General features: G+C 39.4%; 1 protein-coding gene and 1 pseudogene across 1 annotated transcript in view; one reads left to right on the top strand and one right to left on the bottom strand.

The window, feature by feature from the left end:
• Positions 1-15781, top strand: part of CCDC30 (coiled-coil domain containing 30) — a 103513-nt gene that overhangs the window by 64904 nt on the left and 22828 nt on the right. Inside the window, 4 exon segments of the mRNA XM_035018842.1 lie at positions 5663-5872; positions 9265-9419; positions 13150-13312; positions 13832-13944. Of these exon segments, the coding sequence (XP_034874733.1) occupies positions 5663-5872; positions 9265-9419; positions 13150-13312; positions 13832-13944 (641 nt within the window).
• On the bottom strand, positions 10731-12278 carry LOC118019542 (annotated as a pseudogene).

Raw genomic sequence — 15781 nt, 5'->3', positions numbered from 1 at the left:
TTTTGTTCTGTTTTAAATCCCCTTCATGGTGAGGTAAAATACTGGACATTTCAATAGTGAGACATCAGTGTTTTGGCTGGTTCCTTAAGCCAGGCACCTAAATGGAGTCATATATAATAACCAACTACCTTTTATTGACAGTTTGTCCACTTTATCTCTTATAAACCTCCCTACAGCCCTGACCCCAGGGTCAGCATTTTATAGATGAGAAACTGTCCAAGGTTGCAAAGCTAACACATCGTGGAGTCAGAATTTAAGTCCAAGTCTGTTTCTCTCCTGTGATTCTCTTTCCATATTACACCTCTCCTCAATTTGGGATCATCTAGGAACCTCAGCTTTGCAAACTTAGAGCTCACTTTTTAAAATCCAGTCAGAGATGATCAAACTCTGGGTTTCTGGCTAACATTAGACATACTTACTGATTAAGAAACTAGAGTATTAATGTATTGCCTTTAAACCATTTTATTATGACATAGGAAACTCAGAAAGTACATAAAACATGAATATATAGTTTAACAAATTGTTGTAAAGTGATCACCCATATAACCCCCACCCAGGATGAGAAACAGTACATTGCCCACATACTAACAGCCCCTGCCTGCCTCTTTCCCATTGTAATCCCATCACCTTCCCATTTTAGCAGTAACCACTAATTTTGATAATAACCCTCTTGCTTTACTTTATAGTTTCACCACCCATGTATGAATCTCACACAATATAGCTCAGTTTTGCCTATTCTTGAGTATTTTACAAATATAATCAATCAGTATATGCACCTTGTGTCTCTCTTCTTATGACCTACTTTGTTGGGAAGGTTCACCCACATGGTGGCGTATAGCTATTGTTCATCCATTTTCTTTGCAGTATAGTATTCCACCACAAAAAATTGCCATTCTTTATTCTTTCCATGGTTTATGGACATCTTGTATGTTTCCAGCTTGGGGCTATTAAGAAGAATGCTAGAGGCTTGCAGAGCTTCAGACAGAGAACTGTTCTGCCACCAACACTGAGACACCATACTGGATCCCCTTACTAGTGCTTGAATACCCAAACCTAAAGCTAAAGAAGCCCTCCTAGATGCACGTCATTGGCAATAATAGTGTTTGCTCCACTGTCATCTCATTCCATCATCACCAGCATGACCAAAATGCTGCATGTTAGCTCTATGACTATGATCACAGGTCCCAGAGGCCTTTAGCTTTCTTGGCCTATGGCGGAGGTGGACAATATATTATGAAAGGACTTGTACCTTTTCTATTTACAGTAAGAAGTTTAGGTCTCATAACCCTGAACTAATCAAATGCACCAAATATTCCAACACTTGATTTCTTCTTTTCCTTGATTTCTTTGTTTCTTTTCCTGTTCATTAGATCTGCCTGTGTCTTGCCGAGTTTTTCACGGCTACATTGTTCTTTTTTTTTTAACCTCCTAATCCCCTTCACCTTTGTGCCCATCCCCCCACCTCCCTCTGGTAATAACCAGTTTGTTCTTTGTATTTATGAATTCCTTTCTGTTTTGTTTTGTGTTGCACATTCCACATATAAGTGAAATCATGTATCTTTTTCTATATGTGGCTACATTGTTCTTGGAAAATGAAAGTTCCTATCTAATGGGTTAGAGTGCCTTTTGAGAGGACATCAAGATTTAATAGGGTTTAATTTCTTCATTTCTCTGCACATTCATTTCTACTATGTTTAATAAATTATTTTGGTCATTTTTACATGTCTGTTAACATTTTTAGAGATGGCATATCTGGTCTTCAGAAATTAATATAAAAGCAGGTATCATAAGCTTAGCGCTCTGGATGCTTGAGCAGCTTTTATCCAAGGACCTTTGCTTTTAAACAGCATAAGAGTACATTATTTCAGATATGTTCATTTATTGAACATAAGACTCTTTCCTAAATAGTGAGATATACAAAAGGATCTGAGTAATGCCTCTACTTTTTAAAAACTGCTGCTGTGAACACCCATGTACATACATCCTGATGTCCATCCATAGTATGTATTTCTCTAGGAAGAGAGTGGGAGTGGAATTATTGCATCATAGTTTATATATTACTTCAATTCCTGCTAAAGGTATATATGCCCACCAGCAGGTATGAAGGTCCATATTGCTCCACATCCTCACCAACTCTTGACACTGTCAGACTTGACATTTTTGCTAATCTCATATATGTGTATCATGGTAGCTCCTAGCAGTTTTAATGTGCATTTCCCTGTTTACAAATGAAGCTGAGCAGCTTTCTATATATTTATTTGACATTTGAGTTCCTATTTTGTGAAGCACCTGTTCAAGATTTTGTTTGCTTTTCTTTGGGGCTTCTGTCTTTTTCATTTTCCCATTAATTTATAGGAATTCTTTATATATGAAGCCTTCATCAGGTGTGTATTACAAACATCTTCTACCCTATGGCTTATTTTTTCACTCTCTAAATATATGTTTTGAGGGATGCTGGGTGGCTCAGTCAGTTGGGTGTCTGCCTTCAGCTCAGATCATGATTCTAGTGAGATCAAGCCCTGCATCGGGCTCCCTGCTCAGTGGGGAGTCTGCTTCTCCCTCTCCCTCTGCTTCTCCTCTTTGCTCCTGCTCTCTCTCTCTCTCTCAAATAAATAAATAATCTTTAAAAAAAAAAAAAGAGATCTTTGTCGACCTCAAAGACATAAAGATATTCTCCTACATGACTGTATTGTTACCTGGGTCATAAGAATATTGGTACATATGTGGTCTGTTTCCAAGCTCTCTATTCTGTTCCATTGTCCTATTTTGTCTATTCTTGTGCCATTAACATGCTACCTTAATTACTTTAGCTTTATGTAAATCTTAATATTTGATAGAGCACATCTTTTCATCTTGTGGTTCTTGTTCTAGGATGCCTTGGCTATTCTTGGCCACTTGAAATTCTATATAAATTTTGTCAACAGCTTTTCAAGTTACATGCATATACCCACACGTACTCACACACACACATATATACATACATAACCTTTTTGGATTTATACACTGAATTTATACACCAAATCTATGGATAAATTTGGGAAGAATTTAAATCTTTATAATATCGAATCCTCTATGAAATGTGTGTATTATATTTAGGTCTTCTTTAATTTCTCCCAATATCATAATTTTCTTTGTGGAGGTCTTATACATCTTTTGTTAGACATATTCCTAGGTGCTGATACTTTCCATACTATTGTAAATGGTAAATTTTTAAAAATCTCATTTTCTAACTATTGCTAATACATAAAAATGCAATAATTTTTTTCTAATAAAAGCCTTGGCATACTTTTAAATTACCTCTTATAATTTATGTTTATATCATTTTGTATTTTATGTGTAAGTAATCATATCATCTAAGAATAAATATAATTTTCTTTCTTCCCTTCCACATGTTACACCTTTCATTCTTTATTCTTTTTTTTTTTTTTTAAGATTTTATTTATTTGCGTGAGAGAGAATGAGAGACAGAGAACACGAGAGGGAGGAGGGTCAGAGGGAAAAGCAGACTCCCCGCTGAGCAGGGAGCCCGATGCGGGACTCGATCCCGGGACTCCAGGATCATGACCTGAGCCGAAGGCAGTTGCTTAACCAACTAGTCACCCAGGCGCCCTCATTCTTTATTCTTGTTCTAAGCAGTAGCTACTACAGTGACAAATAGAGCTGGTGGTAATGGGTATATTTTCTCCTTCCCAGTCTCAAAGGAAAAGCTCTTAAATTTCATTTAATATGTTTTTATAGGGTTTTTAAAATATTTTTAAAAATCACATTAAGAAAATTCTTTTCTAGTGTTCATTCAATGTTTAATGATGAGCACATGTTGAATTTCATCAAATTCTTTTTCTGCATATTTTGATTTTTAAATCTGTTAATATGGTGAATTACATTGACTGATTTTCTAATGTTAACTCAATTTTGCATTCCTGGAATAAACCCAACCTCATCCTAAATTATTACCCTTTTTCTACATTGCTGACTTTAGCTTGCCAGTGTTTCTTTGGAATTTTTGCATCTTAGTTCACAAATGAGACTGGCCTGTCATTTTCCTTTCTTATAACAACCATGTCAGATTTTGGCATCAAGGTTACTCTAGCCCCTTAACATGAGATGGATAACATACCCTCTTTTTCTGTTCTCTGGAAGAGTTTGTAAAAATAAATTACAATTATTTCTTCTTAAATAATTACAAGAACTCATTTCTGAATCCTTCTGATTCTAGAGTTTTCTTCTGGGAAAGATTTTCAGTGACTGATTCAGTTTCTTAATAGTTATAAGAAGTCACATTTTTAAATTTCTTCTTGTATCAACTTTGGTATATTTTATTTTTATAGGCATTTTTCATTTAAATTTTCAAATTTTTAGTAAAAAGTTAGTCATCAATTTTTAAATATAGAGATGGTCCTTTTTACTTTCATGGTACTAAATAACCTGTGTTTTAAAAGAGGTTGGCAAGAGGAAAAAAAGTGGGGGGCGCCCGGTTGGCTCAGTCATTTAAGCCTCCAACTCTTGATTTTGGCTCAGGACATGATCTCAGGGTTGGGAGATGGAGCCCTGTGTTGGGTTCCATGCTGGGTGTAGAGGCTGCTTATGATTCTCTCTCTCCCTCCAACCCTCCCAACCTCCCGCCATGTACTCGCTCTTGAAAGAAAGAAAGAAAGAAAGAAAGAAAGAAAGAAAGAAAGAAAGAAAGAAAGAAAGAAAGAAAAGAAAGAAAGAAAGAAAGAAAAAGAAAAAAGAACACTTGGGCTGCAATGTAGAGAACAGATAAGAAGGGAGCTAAAATGGAAGTGGCAAGACCACGTTGTTATTGCAATGACCCAGGCTAGAGACGATGATGTTGTAGACAAGGGTGGTGGACACGGATGGGTGGATGCGAGACATGTTGTGGAGGCAGCATCCCAGTGGGTGCCGAATGGGCTCCTGATGGGAAAGGAAGATTCAGGATGACTCTCAGACTACGGGCTTGAACAAAACCTTAGATGGTGGCATCCTTTACTGAAATTTGGAAGACTGAGAGAGAAAAATTATTTTTGATATGGAGAGACTCAAGGAGTTTTATTTTGACAGTTATTGGCATAAAGGTGGTATCTCAAATCATGACAGTGAACCTAGGGAGAGAATGATCCACTCTCAAGGCCTAGGGTAGTCCATTGATATTTAGAAGTTGGGTAGCATTAGAATAGTCTACACAGGAAGGAGCAGAAAGGAACAGCAAAGAGATAGAAGAACACCAGGAGAGTTCAGTATCATAGACTCCAAGAGAACTTTCTGAGATGGAGGGAGTGAATGGTACCTAAGAGCTCAGTTGTCCTTTGATTCATTTTGGCAGTGGGGAGATCAGTAGTGCCTCTGGCATGAACAGTTTCATGGAGTACTGGGAATGAAAGCCAACTTGCAGTAGATTGAAAGAAAGGATGGAAAATGTTCAGACCATGTGTGCATAGAACCACTTAGGAAAATTCCTCTGTCCAGCTGCCATCTGGCTAGATAGACTTTGGCAAGCCTTACGAACACATGACAGCTCCAGAGAGGTAATCATCCATGTGACACTGGTTATTTGTCAGCTCTTGGGGGACTGCACTGCTATGAAAAGTGCTTGTTCTGGCTCACATCCATCTTCTTTCCATGCTTATTTCTATCACTCTTGTTTATTCCCCACCTCTAGATCAAAACTGAACTAAAGCAGGCCCAGCAGAAGTTATTAGATAGCACAAAGATGTGCTCTTCACTCACAGCAGAATGGAAGCACCGTCAGCAGAAAATCAGGGAACTGGAGCTGGAGGGACTCAAACAGGCTCAGAGCATTAAATCACAGAACAACCTGCAGGAAAAGCTGGCTCAGGAGAAATCAAAAGTTGCCGATGCAGAGGCAAAGGTAATTATCCTCATGCTTAATAAATAGCATGCACTGGATACCACTTCTGAAATCCTGTTTCCCTAAGGATTTTAAGAAGTAGCTATGATGCAAACTTGATAGAATTCTAGGGTTTTTCTTTGCTCTTCCATGCTGTCCTCTCTTTTGACTTCACCTGCTCCTTGCAGTTCCAGTAAATCTCTTGTTTCTTTAAACTGTGTGAACTTAAAAGGTAGGTTTCATTGAAGCTATAACATGAACTTAAAGAACTGATTGAAGCCATTTGACTTTGTTTTATACTTTCAACTTTTAAAAGACTGATTCTCCTCTCATTTATCTGTTTATATGATTTTTACTTTGTAATTTTGGGGGGATTTGTGTGGTGAAATGGACGTTTTGGAATAATGCCCCTGCTTTTCAGACTGTCTAACACCAGGTGGCAGTAGTACGTAACAGTTGCACATTTTGATCTGTGGGTTTGAGTCCAATCTCATATACATTAAAAAAAACCCATAAAATAAGTAAATAAATCATTTCATCAGACCATATAAATATAAAACAAACATCAAAAAGTAGATGACAGCAATCTTAATTATGCTCAAAAGCCTAATTTTGAGCTAAAGAAACCAGAACAAGAGGGTTCATACTGTGTAATTTTATTTATATGAGGTTTAAGAATAGATAAAAACTCAGCTGTGATCAGAGGATGGTGGTTATCTTTATGAGGGTTACTAACTGGGAGAGGATGAGATGGAATCTTCTGTGGTGCTGGGAGTATTCTATATCTTGATGTGAGAGGTGGTTGTTTAAGTAAAACTTTATTCAATATGCTTAAGATATGAGCACTTTCTGTATGTTATTACTCCATTAAAAAGTAGTTGGTAATTACATATTAGTAAGAAAATCTAATTTTAGTTAAAAAAAATCTGAATATAGATAGTACTAAATATTGGTGAGGATTTTGTGCAACAAGGACTCATATATTGACTGCAGTTGGAAGAATAAATTAGTATATACACTTTGGGTTTTTTTAAAGATATATTTATTTATTTTAGAGAGAGAGCACACATGAGAGTGGGGGGCAGGCAGAGGGAGAGGAGAGAGAGAAAATCCTCAAGCAGACACCCTGCTGAGCGCAGAGCCCCATGTGGGGCTTGACCCCAGGACCCCAACATCATGACCTGAGCTGAAATCAAGAGCCAGACACTTAACCAACTGAGCCACCAAGGCACCCCAGTATAAACACTTTGGAAAGCAATTTGGCATTTGTATTTAGTCAAGTTAAAGACATATATATCATTCAACCCAACACTTCTACTAGTGGGCATAAAGACTAGAGAAAATGTTATACTGCACATATGTGTCAGGAGATAGGAATAAAATCATTTATATAGAAACATTGTTCCAAATAGCAGAAAATTGGAAGCAACCCAAATGTCCACTGACATAAGGTAGAATAAATAAACTGTATACTTACACAATGGCATAAAACAGTGTAAATAGATGAATTATAGGTACATGCTGTAGTTCAACATATATTGAATAAAACCAAATCACCAAAAACACAGTATGATTCCATTGATATAAAGGTCAAAATGGTGGACAATAAAACCCATGTTATATAGATTATATATTCAAGAAAAAGCAAGAAAATGATTAATACAAAATTCAAGATACTGGTTTTCTCAAGTGGGGAGGGAAGGGGGATAATCGACAAGGTCCCAGAGTGGACTTCAAAAGTATTGGAAATGTTCTTTTCTTAAACTGGGTGACGGGTTCAAACTTTTGCATATGTCCTTGGTAGAGAAGCCAACAGGGTCATATTGTCATTTGTGGAATTAAGAGTGAATATCTTTAAGGAAGCATCTTCCCTAAGTAGAACCAAGTGGAGGCAGCTCAAAGGAACTTGAGTTGGCCTCAAGACGACTGGCTGTCCGCTGCCACTGACCTTGAATCAATCTGCATCTTCACCTCTCCTGTGGCTCCTGGGCTCTGCAAGGACCTAGGACTGATGCGTAAAGCCCTGCTCTTAAAAAAGGACTGCCATCCACTGGCATTCAGTGAATGTTTGTGGGGAATGTGGTGCCAAACCATTGTAAAGTATGCATTGTCACATCAAGAATATATTCGAGAGACAATAGGTATTCTGCTAAAAACTAGTCATTCAACAAATATTTATTGAGCATTTACTATGTACCAGTACATAGCATACAAAATTGTGTCACAATTTTGGGTGACACAAGGGTTTATAAAAAATAGGTAAACAAAAATAGACTTATCTAACAAAAAAATTTTTAATGATTCTTTTAATCTAACATGTAAATTCTAAAATAAAATTATACATCTCTCTTTCAAATTCATAAGTATTATTTTTAGTTCTACCAATGCATTGAAGAAGGTATTACTGGTGCTAGGTGATATGCTAATAGGTAATAATGGTTTGTAGGAGACTTCTGCTTTGTTTTAAAATCTTATCGTGAATCTAGCCACACTGTGAAGGAACTAGACATGCTCACACATTGCTGTTGGAAGTATAAGTTGGCCTAATACCTATGGAGCCAGTTTGGCATTATCTATTAAACAAGCAAATAATAACCTTTGTCCTAGCAAATTCATATCTAATAATTTATTCTAGAGCAATTGTTTGTATTAGCAAAAGATTGGAATCAATTTCAATATCCCATCAGTAGGAATCTACTTAAGTAAATTATAGTATATCCTTATTGTAGAATGGTATGTGGCTATAAAAGAGAAGGCAATTCTACATAATCATATAATACAGAAAAATCACCAAATGTATTGTTATTTTTAAAAAGCAAGGTGCAGGGGTGCCTGGGTGGCTCAGTCAGTTAAGCCTCCGACTCTTGATTTCAGCTCAGGTCATGGTTTCAGGGTCGTGAGATCGAGCCCCGTATGGGGCTCTGCCCTGAGGTGGAGCCTGCTTAAGATTCTCCCTCTGCTCCTCCCCCCAAAAAAAATTAAAAAAAAAAAAGGTGCATAAGTATGTATGACATGCCATCATTTGTGTAAAAAATATGTGTATGGGGGAGAACTGTATAATAATTTTATTTATGTGGGCGTAAATAAATCTCTGGAAAGATACACAAGAAACTAACACCAGCGATTACCTATGTGGTGGAGGAAAACTGGCAGGAAGACAGGATAGAAATGGGAAGGAGTTTTCACTATATAACTTGGTTTACACAAGCATACACTAAACTATGTGAATGTATCACATATCCTAGAACTTAGGTAATTTATTTTAAAATTAAAATAAATCTGGCCATGCTCTTTACTTTAGACCAGATTTGTTTGTTAGCACGATGTTTGCTAGTTACCTATAGGGTATTTCCCTACCTGGAAAAAAGGTCAGACTCTTCTTAATGTTTTATTCATGAAATTTTTCCTTCAAGATTTTAGATCTGCAGCAGAAATTAGAACATGCTCAAAAAGTCTGTCTCTCTGACACTTGTATTTTGGGGAAGAAGCAACTAGAGGAAAAGATAAAAGAAGCACTGGAAAATGAAGCTAAAACAAAGCAAAAATATCAGGAAGAACAGCACAAGAGGTAAGAGGAACAAAGATGTCGGTTTCACCTGGGCTAACCACTGAGTTTACCAGCAACGTCAGTGTACCCATGCATTTCCTCAGTGTTCCCACTGAAGTGAACTCAGTTACACAGCTTCTTATCACACTGTATTCTACTTGTTTTTCTTGTTTGCCTTTCACACTAGAGTGTCAGATTCTCAAAGGCAGGGATTATTTCTGTTGCTCTGAGACACACTTTGTGCACCAGTCAATTTTCTTGAATGACTGGATGACCTATGAGATATGATACTCTGGGATTTGCTTTTCTAATTCTAACACGATTGGCATAATATGCAAACTAAATGAAATTGATTTTTGTATTTATCAGCTTTGAATCTTGAAGTGTTCCCCAGTAGGCAGCCCCCTGACTTCCCCAAATTATCTCTGGAGGAAAGCAACTCCAATTTAGATATTAAGGATTCCCATATATTAAGTTTGTTATTTTTATTTTTTTTAAAGATTTTATTTATTTATTTGACAGAAGAGAGACAGGGAGAGAGGGAACACAAGCAGGGGGTAGTGTGAGAGGGAGAAGCAGGCTCCCTGCTGAGCAGGGAGCCTGATGCGGGGCTAGATCCCAGAACCCTGGGATCATGACCTGAGCCGAAGGCAGACACTTAATGACTGAGTCACCCAGCCACCCTTGATTTTTAGTTCCATAATATTATTTTAAACAGTTGTATAGCATTCTGTTACATAGATGTATTATAATTTATATAAAATGCTTTTTAGACATTTTTGCTGTTACAAATAATGCTGCAACGAATATCCTTGTACATAGACTTTATGATAAGTGTTATACTAAGGGAGGTTTAGGGTGCTGTGATAGTGCATAGCAGAGACCCCTAATCTGGTCTCGGGAGCTCAAGAAAGCCTTGCTCAAAGAAGGCTATTTAAGCTGAGTGTGAGGTGTTTGGGATAGATGGCTCAATAGAGAATATTAGAGGAAGAAAGTCCTGGAAGAGGAAGATAAGGAAAAGGTTGGAGTTGCAGGGGAGAAATAAGGGTAGAGGATGAGTTATTTCAGGAAATGAAAAAAGTTAATTTTGCCTGGAACAAAATGTTTGGGGGTAGAGCGAGTGGCAAGAAAATGAAGCTAAAAGGTAAGCTAGTTGACAAGTTCTGTTGAAGTGCTTGGACTTTATGATATGATGAGATTGTGATATAGAAAGAGCACTCTGGTTGCTATGTAAGGAATGGATTGAGAGGTTGAGGCTGTTGGGGAGACAGGGAGTCATCAATCTACTGATTTCTTAATTTCCTTTTTTTTTAGCTGGGTACAGTATACTTTATTGATGGTACAGGACAATGTAGGGCTCCCCAAGCCCCTCCCCTTCTTCAGGGGGTCTGGGATGAAAACTGTGGAAGTCAGGAGATTCTCAGTGTTTTGGGAGATGAGCTGGGGCAAGGACTCCCCAGCAGCTGAGGTCCTCTCTCTTCTTCTTGCTCTCTCTGAGGCTGGTGGTCCAGGGGGCTCTTACTCCTTAGAGGCCATGTGGACCATAAGGTCCACCACCCAGTTGCTGTAGCCAAATTCATTGTCATACCAGGAAATGAGCTTGACAAAGTGGTCACTGAGAGCAATGCCAGCCCCAGCCCCAAGGGTGGAAGAGTAGGTGTCACTGTGAAAGTCACAGGAGATAACCTAGTCTTCAGTGTAGCCCAGGATGCCCTGGAGGGAGCCCTGCGGTGCCTGCTTCACCACCTTCTTGATCTCGTTGTATTTGGCAGCTTTCTCCAGGCGGGAGGTCAGATCCGTGACTAACATGTTGGGGGTGGGGACACAGAAGGCCATGCCAGTGAGCTTCCCATTCAGCTCAGGGATGACCTTGCCTATAGCCTTGATGGTGCCAGTAGAAGCAGATGATGTTCTGGGCAGCCCCTGGCCATCACACCACAGCTTCCCAGTGAGGCTGTCCAGTCTTCTGAATGACAGTGATGGCATGGACTGTAGTCATGAGTCCTTCTACAATACCAAAATCGTCACGGATGACCTTGGCCAGAGGGGCCAAAGCAGTTGGTGGTACAGGAGGCATTGCTGACAATCTTGAGGGAGTTTTACTTCTCAAGGTTCATGCCCATCACAAACATGGGGACATCAGCAGAAGGGGCAGAGATGATGACCCTCTCAGCTCACCCTTCAAGTGAGCCCCAGCCTTCCATGGTGGTGAAGACTCCAGTGGACTCCACAACATACTCAGCACAGGCATCACCCCATTTGATGTTGACAAGATCTCACTCCTGGAAGATGGAGATGGGCTTTCCATTGATGAGAAGTTTCCTGTTCTCAGCCTTGACTGTGCCATGGAATTTGCCGTGGGTGGAATTATAGTGGAACATGTAGACCATGTAGTTGAGGTCAATGAAGGGGTCATTGATGGTGACAATATCCACTTTGCCAGAGTTAAAAGCAACCCTGGTGGCCAGGTGCCCAATATGGCCAAATTCATTTACTCCGACCTTGACCATTGTGTCGCAGGGACGTGGCTGGCACTGCACCAGAAGATGTGGCTATATGTCTAATGGAGAGGAGCAGAGAGCCTTCTTAATTTCATTCATTGGCATAACTGGTTTATCTGTTAGTCTTTGCTCAAACTATATGTAATATGGGAATTAATTTCTAACACATTCATGGATTGCTTTTTAAATTTTGACTTGCTATGTTTCAATGCCATTTTCCAACTCCTAGATTCCATTGCAGATAACTCAAGTTTCTATAGCTCTAGCAATTTAAGATTTCCCTTTCAGCTCCAAAGCTTATCTCTTAGTCTGGCCCCTTGATCAGAAATTCAGAATGGAACCAAAGAAGAAGTAGACAATAATAGGCAGGAATTGCTCAGGTCTATAATGAATGAAATGAAAACAGAGGTGAAGGGGGCGGTGCTGGTGCAGGGGCGGATATCAATGGTAGGAGGTAAGCTTGTAGAGCCTTCACTTATATCAGGAACTGTGACAAGAATTGGAGGTGCTGGAGGCTGAGAGGTATGAGGCCCATGTCTCAAATATCAATCTTTCCCAGTAATCCATTGGTTTTTCAGAAAACTGAAGTTAGAGAAAGTGACCTCATTTGTCCAATATCAGTAGTGACCTAGCATGTAGGTGCTACTCCATCATACTCATCATATTCTTCTAGATAATCTCCTAAATCCAAAGAGCCTTGTTGGAAATCCTCAGAAGCTCTTCCACAAACTGTAGTCTGATGAGATTCTCTCTGAAGGAGTTAGGTGTGTATGGCCCTTCTGAAAAAGGATGAACTTCCTCATCAAACACAGGCTCATTTATGATTCAGCTCATGCAGCGTTAACATGTGTGCATTAGTATCAACAGTGTTTGTAACTGACAACCCTGTATTGAACCAAGAAGATCAAGGGACTCAACTTGGAAAGCAGTGAGGACGAGGAGAAGGAATAGAGGATTCGGGATTAGAGCCCTACGTTCATCTTGTCCTAGCAGGTTAATGCAACCTCTCTGTAGGCTTCCTTTGTGAAATAAGGGAAGTTATTTCCTCTTTGTAGGATTGTTTTGGTGAATGAGAGAGAGAACTAAGCAAAACATCTGTCATAAAGGAGGTCCCCTATGTTGGCCTCTTTATTTTATGGACACATACCCTACCTCATTGAACCAGTAAAATCCCTTGTGATGATATAACAATTTTAGGTCAAAGAATTTCATAAATCCAGTGTGACTTAATGTACATTAATTACCCTCAGGGAACTCCTGGATCAGAATGTAAAAGAGCTACAAAAGCAAGTGAGAATCTTACAAGATAAAGGGAATCAACTGGAAATAACCTGTTCTCGGCAACAATCCAGAATCCAGCAACAGGAGGCCCAACTTAAACAACTGGAAGATGAAAAAAGAAAATCGGAAGAGGTGAGAAAGGAAATAGATGCACTTCTCAGTTTTCCTGTTCCCATAAACCCGAGTCATAGCTAATAGTTACTGAGTGCCTAGCATTTTACCCCTTAAGTCTATCGGGAAAGCAAAATCTACTCTAGGTATCTCAAGCAAGGAACGATTTAACACAGGGAATAATATGCTTACAAACCGTTAGAAGGGAGATACCAGGGTGAGGAGAACGTCAGAAAAAACTGTGGCCTGCTTTCGGTAACTCTAGAAGTTTAGAAATCCCAGGGAAACCCACCCAGAGTGGGAGATTTGCAGGAACACTCCCTGAAGCCCCTGCAAATGTCTCATCTGCTGTCTGCCTGGTCACCTCCCTGCTAGTGCTAGAGAAGGACAGCTCTCCCCGCCCTGCCCCAGTGCCTTCCAAACTGTGTGCGAGTGCCTCTCATTTGCTAGAACTCTGCTGTCAAGAGTCTCGGAAATGTAGTTTTCAGACGTCTAACCTTGCAGCACAGAATAGTCTCATTTAAAAAAAGTGTTTTTCAGCATCTCAAAAGCAACCAAGAATTATCAGAAAAGATATCTGCGTTGCAGCAAGAGAAGAAAGTGCTCTATGAAGAATATGGGCAATTTTTGAACCAGCTTGATGTCCATGTGAGGTAAACAAAAACAAGTTCCCTCTCGATAGGGATTTCATGCTTTTCCCTAAATACACCCTTTTCATTTGCCTTCATGCTTTTCTCCCCTCACACACTTTGCTCAGTCTGGACCACCCTCTCCCTATTTCAACTCCTCATTTCAACTCATAATTCTTAGACTTGGAGTCACCTTCTGCAAGAAGCCTGGGCTGGGCGAAGTGCTCTTTTTTTTTTTTTTAAGTTTTTATTTATTTATTTGACAGAGAGAGACACAGCGCGAGAGAGAACACAAGCAGGGGGAGTGGGAGAGGGAGAAGCAGGCCTCCCGCAGAGCAGGGAGCCCGATGTGGGGCTCAATCCTAGGACCCTGGGATCATGACCTGAGCTGAAGGCAGACGCTTAATGACTGAGCCACCCAGGTGCCCCTGAAGTGCTCATTCTTTATATCCTCATAGCCCTTGGTACATGCCTCTTTGTATTTATTTCAGAACTTGCCACATTATTTTGAAATAATATGATTTACTACCTGTCTTCTTCACCAGAGTGTAGGCTTTTCAAGGGCATGGGCTATGGTCTTATGCATCTTTTTATCCATAGTCCAGTATCTAGTAGGTGCTCAATAAAAAATGTGTTTCTGAACTTCCTGCTCTTTCTTCCATTCCCTGCTCATCATTCCACCAGATTCCTCCTGCTCTCCTCCTTTCTGGAATGCAGCATAGTAGTTCAGAGTATGGACTCTGGAGCCATATTGCGTAGGTACAAATCCTGGTTCTCCTAGAAACTAGCTGTGTGACCTTGGATAAGTTATGTAACCTCTCTGTGCCTGAGATCCCTCATCTTTGAAATGGACAAAATAACAGTACTTATCTCATAAAGTTGTTGTGAGATTTAAATGAATAAATAATACGTAAAGCACTTAGAACAATGTCTAGCACACAGCTATTATTATATCTATTTATTTTTAGTTCTTTTTCCATGATCCACCTCTCTGCTCCCAGCTCTGTAGTCTTCTGCTCTATTCCTTCTATTAGGCTGAAATTTCTTATTCTTTTGTATTCTTACTTACCAACTATGTTGATGGTATTAATAATAATGATTTAAAAACCATTGTTTACTGCTGTATAGAGTATTTTTCAGAGTCATTGGTATTCCTTATCTTGCTTTGATCATCGTATTACTGAGAAATGTAGAAACCATGCCAGGGGAGTATGTATGGTTCAATTCATGCTGCTTACAAATCTAAGGCTAGACCTCAATCCTCTAATAACCAATATAGTGCTCTTTCCACATCTTACCTTGGTATTAGAAGGGGTTGAAAGAATGAAGTGCTAGATCCAGAGCATATAAAATGCCACAATGCCTGCCAAGTGCATCGGTACCGAATCTAATGTGTATACACATTGCTTACCCAGAATCCTTCCTCTGTTCACTCTTAGTCTCTCTGTCAATAAACACAGTTTTATGATTTTACTATCGTAGCTTGGATAACATTTTATATTCTCTTCCTCGTAATGTTGTCTTGTAAGCATTGTACTTTGTTGCTACAGTCTTTGAATTTGCTTACTTTTGTAGAACATAATATTTCATAAAGCTTATGTGCCCTTTGCACTAATAGCGGCAGTTAAACAGGATCTGATTGCTAAAGATGACTAACAGAACCCAGTGACGGTGCTTCCAAAGGTACAGCGCATTGCAGGAGAAAGATACGGTAGCACAACAGAGTTAGAGTCAGGACATGCGTTGCCTTCCTCAGCAGCCTCACAGCAGACAGTCCCCGAGAGGTCCGGCAGGGGCCCCCACGGTGCTCCCTATGTCAGGGCCATGCTGGGATGCACCTCCTTTCTCAGGTCAGGAACTA

This window comes from Mirounga leonina, unplaced genomic scaffold (assembly GCF_011800145.1).
Source record: "Mirounga leonina isolate KUSES-001 unplaced genomic scaffold, KU_Mleo_1.0 Mir_173, whole genome shotgun sequence".
Classification (NCBI taxonomy): Eukaryota; Metazoa; Chordata; class Mammalia; order Carnivora; family Phocidae; genus Mirounga; species Mirounga leonina.
Note: the sequence above shows the minus strand (reverse complement) of the source record. Positions and strands in the feature narration are given on the sequence as shown.